We start from the raw sequence: 5398 nt of genomic DNA, 5'->3' as shown, positions 1-5398 counted from the left end.
TTTAAGTGCGCGCGCGCGCGCACACACATACATACACATATATATATATATATATATTAATTTTTTAAGAGAGTCCCTATGCTATATTGAATGTACCATACACAATTAAGAACCACACAAATTATGGAACCCACATAATTGTATAGTTCTCGTTAGTTGTGTATGGTACATTCAATATAACATAGCAAAATCCATTTTTCAATCAAGAATTTCTAATTTTAATAAAATTAGAAATTAATTAAAAGATAAAATAAACACATATTTTAATACATTATATATTTATCATGTAGTGTATTAAAATTTAAATTTTTTTTATTTTTAACTAATTCCTGACTTTATTAAAGTTAAAAATCTCATATTGGTTAACATATTAAAATGATTAACATAAGTTAATCTATTCTGTCGAAATGGAATTTATTTAAACTAAAGCAGAGGATTAAATAAAGAAGACAAGCGATGACTAAATAAATGGGCGGCGACATACGTAGGTGAGAAGAGACAGCGGGGCACAACAGAACCTGCCGAACGAGCCCCACACCGACAAACGCCCATCAATTTACAGATGTGCCATAATCCCATCCCCAATTCAAAATAACAACTTGTGGCTGGTGTGTGTTGGGGGACCATAAACTGGAATAATAGCGCGCGCCAATCGAGTTCAACATTGTAATGAATCAGGTGAAAGAAAATGTGGAAAAAAAAGCATCTAGAAAAATAGACCCATATTTTCGTATCAACAAAACAAAGTCATAGAAAAACATATAACTAACAAGTTAAAGATTCCATCAGATATCTTGTTGTTGCATGCTTGCATTCGTAATTGTGAGCATGATGGGCAGTTTTTTCTGTCAAAGATCTGATAATATTTATATATTTTTGTCCTGCTTGCAGCCGTTTTGAGATTTGAGAGAACGCTGCCTGCTAACACAATGTGTGTTGTGAAAGTGGTCGTAATCAAACTGTCTGTGTGATACAGCTGCTTCACAACAATAAATTCGGGGAGCCAGCTTCGAAAAATGGCCCACGCCCACGGCATTAAAATTGGACAATACGAGCGCCCATGTGCTGCCCCGCTGGTTAGCTGCTGATGACAATGGTGCTTTGATAGCTACTTACCATTAACTTACTTTTGCCTTTCAACTTTTCTATATCCATTTAAAAATTAAACTTTGAGGATAATCCTAATCAAGTGATCGCCAAAAGTGGTTCTATCGGGAAGCAGTTGAAATAATGAAGTAATTAATTAATTCCTAAAGGATTTTTACACTAGTTAGTAGCAACTACTTCTCAATTTAGAATAAAAACGATGAATAAGCAGTCCATAAATGCAATGACCAATAATACCATCAGAAAAGAAAATCTATTCACTTTAAGGACCAATATTTTATTATTTACATTTAGAATCCGTAAGATCTAAACATCCACTGGAAAACTTTACTTATTCCTTTTTTACTGCCGGAGCAGAAATTATCTACAATTAAATCAACATTTCCATTATCACATCAACTGAACTAGAAAGAAGAAAAGCATCAAAAGGAAAATTGTTTAACTACCTCAAACTGTAACTAAAATTCCTGTTTGACGTTTCAACAACAATTTCTTCTTACAAAAGAATTGAACCAAAAACAAAAGAATCAAAAAAACAAGAAGAAGCAAAAGAGAGGGGCAAAAAAAAGAAATGAAATGAAATCTTACATATACCACTCTCTCCGAATCCAAGGAGAAGCCATTCATCCGTCCATATAAACACAATATCTTCTCGTATTGGGTGGAAATGGGTTCGAGATTTTGAGGGTGGATGGAGAACAAGCAAGCAGAGCAGTCACGGCCCTCTAAAGTCCCCCCCGCAGATGGTTTGTTTCAGTGATAATTAACTATCTGATGTCCACCCATTTCATGTATGCCTGAAATTATCCATATCTTATCCTACAATGCCTATTGTTTGCCTTCAATCAAGCTGCTCACCAATCAAGTCTAGACCAACGAGCAGGAATGATACCCCCTGAAAGAGTAAGAAGTAGAAATGGATCCCTTGAGCAGACAGGAGGCTCCTAGCTGAAGCTGTTAATAGAAGGAAGGCCAGTGTCAATTCCTTCATGTATATCCTATTATGCTTCTTCTTCTTCTTCTTCTTGGAAACCATTTTCTCTTGTTTAGTTTCCATCTTCACTTCACTGAGGTTGGGTACAGAGGACCCCTTATTATGTTTTGACTCTTTCTCAACCAATGAAACAAGATCACCCTCAGAGGAGCGGCCGGATTTCTTGGTAACGACCCACTCATACGCACTTCCGAGCTGGAAGAGGCCAGATATCATGGCATTGAACTTGGTCACTGACATTGTGTTTTCAAAAAGAAGGTAAGGGACAATAAATGGGAAGGATTTTGGAGCAGGGAGAATGTTGAGAAATGACATGGTGGCCGGTATGTAACAGACGACCCAAGCAGGGAGCTCAGCCTCTGGGATAAACATTGTCATGGGAAGAATTATACAAAAGAGGGTGAAAGAATAAAATGGTAGGATAAGTTTTCTGAGCAGAAAGAAAAGAAAGATCAAATTAAATTTCTTCCCCATGCTTATCTGCAAAACCAAATTAAATAACAGAATAGTACCAGTCAGTAATGAGAGTCTTGGATGTGTAAATTTTGGTAAAGAATCCTCATAAACAACTAGTGTTTGAGAGAATATATACCTTGGCTCTTATGATGTCAGGCAAGCACAAGCGAAACAACTGCATTGGTCCAGAATGCCATCTGTGCTGTTGTTTCCTATAAGCTTCATAAGATTCTGGCAATTCACACTGGCACTGAACACATAGAAACGGACCAAACCATAACATTAAAAACTAATCTCAAAAGAAGTATAAGCACTGGTGTATAATTTACCAAAATATTCTGAGGCCGAGACATACCTCAACATCATTGAGGAAAATGAATTTCCAGCCCCGAAGATGAGCACGAACAGCAATGTCCATATCCTCAACGGTAGTCCTCTCCATCCACCCACCAGAATCCTCCAAAGCCTTAATTCTCCACACACCAGCAGTGCCATTGAACCCAAAGAAATTTATAAATACACCATTTACTTGCTGCTCTACTTCAAAATGAAACGACAGGTTTATGTCCTGCAGCCTTGTTAACAAATTCTCATCCTTATTCACAAAAGACCATCTTGCCTGAACCAACCCCAGCTCCTCATTATCCTGTGTTAAATTATCATCTCAAGCTTTAAAACTTTTTCATTCAATCACCGCATCAGGGATTCAAACAAGAAAAAGCCAATTAGTTTAGTTACCTTAAAATGAGGGACAGTTCTTCTGAGAAAATCAGGATTGGGTTGAAAATCCGCATCGAAGATGGCCACAAATTCATAGTCTTTGACGTAGCTGCAATTCATAGCGGACTTGAGATTACCGGCCTTGTAACCATCTCTGAGAATGCGATGCCTATAGACAATGTTGGCACCCGCTTCCTGCCACTTGAGCACCTCCTCTTTAATCAAGGTCTGCGCCGTTGGATCATCGGAATCGTCAAGCACTTGAATCAAAATCTTTGATTTAGGCCAGTCCAAATTACACACCGCGGCAATAGACTGCTGATACACCTACACCGACCAATCCAGAACAAACAAATTAAATTTTAATTTAACACAGACCGAACTAGATTCCAAAATTTGTCAAATGTAATAACAAACCAAAAAAAAAAGAAAAAAAAAAAGCGAGAGAGATAAGAAAAAGGTTACCTCTTTCTCATTACACATAGGGATCTGAACAAGCACCATCGGGAAAAATCCTTTTTGGCCGGATTCAAGATCTGAAGTGTCATCGTGTTTGGGGACGGGCTTAATTCTCTTGAAACGGATCCAGAAACAACCCAAGCAGAGAATAAGCCGGTCGAGGCTCTGAATTAGGAAGAGCACAATACAAGCATTGGCTAGGAACTGAAGCGGAGGAGCCAAATAGTGAACGCGAACCAAAACCCAGCTGGAATAAAGCAAATCAAAGGCACCCTTGATAGCTAATGGGCTCTGAAATATGTACTGGAGTTGCAGATTGGGAGTGGCAAAATGCCAGCCTTTAAAATAGGCACAGAGTTCAAAGGCGAACAAGACGACTGACAGCCAGAGGAAGAGCTTGATGCACGAGTAGAAGAACCTGGTGCGGAGTTTCTGGATTTCGTGGGTGTCGGCGGAGGTCGGTGGCTGGTCGGTGCGGCCAGCGGCGACGCGGCGTCGAACGAGGGAGCCGAGGGAGAAGAATGCGGAGGCAATGGAGGTGAGACAGCCGGCGGCCTTGTGGGCCTTCAACAAGAGAACCCACGTGAGCTGCTTGGCGTTTCTGTTGCGAGTTTTGTTGGCGGCGGCGGTGTGGTGTTCGGCTCTAAGGAAATCTTCTTCGGAAGGAGCTTCGAGTTCGACCATAGACCAGTTGGGGTTCTCCATTTTGATGACGACGGGAGTGCCGCCACCCCTGTGAGCGTGGCTCTTCTTCTTCCACCAACCGAACGACGCCGTCGAAGAAGGAGGAGCCATCTGATTCACTTCCAAACAAACTAAACCGAAGAACGCACTCTTCTTACAAGACAACCGAGTTTAAGAAAACTCCCTACAACTCCGATCTCATTGTAATGAAGAAGAAAGGAGGAGACGCGTGGAAGAAGGACGAGGAGACTCTCAGACTCGGGAGGCAGGCAGGCAGGCAGGCAAGCTCTACTTAATACTCTACTACTAGTACAAAAAACAAAAACGCCTCTCTCTCTCGTTCGATTACAGCTAGCACCAAGCCTCCTGCCTCTTATTATTATTATTATTTCCCTTATTTGTTAATTTGTTATTAAAGAAGAAACGAAAAAAGAGAGTGAAAAAGCAAACAAAATAAAATTTTTTTGGATTTATGAAAAAGGATGGTAACAGCTCAACACGTCTTTGATTTTGATTCCTTTCACCTTCCTTCTCCGGTCTCCCCCCAGTCCCCACAGAAAATACTTTTGCTCTTTCCCCCAAAAACAATATATATATATATATATATATGAATTTTAATAAACCAATCTCCAAGCCAACGAAAGAGACACACGCAGCACGTTGTATGCTAACATCTCAATCAAACAAGGCTTCCGAGAAATTGAAGTTTTGATTGGTCTTCTTCTACCCCCCCCCACTAGGAGCACGAGGTTAAATTATAATGAGGCAATGTTGTTGGATCAACCCCCTTTCGAATCTCTCACTCCACCTTACTTGTTTTAAACTTTATTTAATTTTTAGCAACTACCAAATAAAAAGGCCAATTCTAAATTCGTGATTCCGTTAAACCATCCACTGTGTCTGTCTGTCTGTGTAATAAACTCACTGTAATAAAAATCCGTTTTTTTCTTTAATTATTATTTTAACCGTGGTAACTTT

At 39.6% G+C, this 5398-nt stretch overlaps 1 protein-coding gene across 1 annotated transcript; it reads right to left on the bottom strand.

Annotated features, from left to right (window-relative positions):
• Positions 1-1363: 1363 nt before the first annotated feature.
• Positions 1364-4956, bottom strand: LOC102611557 (probable xyloglucan glycosyltransferase 12). The gene is made up of 5 exons (XM_006472277.4): positions 3743-4956; positions 3296-3604; positions 2913-3203; positions 2694-2807; positions 1364-2581 (listed from the first exon to the last, which is right to left on the bottom strand). The coding sequence occupies exons 1-5, from the start codon at positions 4529-4531 to the stop codon at positions 1949-1951; spliced, it is 2136 nt and encodes a 711-aa protein (XP_006472340.2). The 5' UTR covers positions 4532-4956; the 3' UTR covers positions 1364-1948.
• Between the last annotated feature and the right edge of the window lie 442 nt (positions 4957-5398).

The sequence above is a fragment of the Citrus sinensis genome, chromosome 5 (genome assembly GCF_022201045.2).
Source record: "Citrus sinensis cultivar Valencia sweet orange chromosome 5, DVS_A1.0, whole genome shotgun sequence".
In the NCBI taxonomy this organism is placed as follows: Eukaryota; Viridiplantae; Streptophyta; class Magnoliopsida; order Sapindales; family Rutaceae; genus Citrus; species Citrus sinensis.
This window is presented reverse-complemented; position numbering and strand designations above follow the sequence as displayed.

Excerpts from the sequence above, each read along its gene's own strand:
- LOC102611557 (XM_006472277.4), bottom strand. The coding sequence starts at position 4,531 with ATGGCTCCTCCTTCTTCGACGGCGTCGTTCGGTTGGTGGAAGAAGAAG. Across the intron at positions 2,808-2,912 it reads TTTTCCTCAATGATGTTGAG|TGCCAGTGTGAATTGCCAGA; the intron begins GTATGTCTCGGC and ends CTATGTGTTCAG. Across the intron at positions 2,582-2,693 it reads CTGACATCATAAGAGCCAAG|ATAAGCATGGGGAAGAAATT; the intron begins GTATATATTCTC and ends TTGGTTTTGCAG.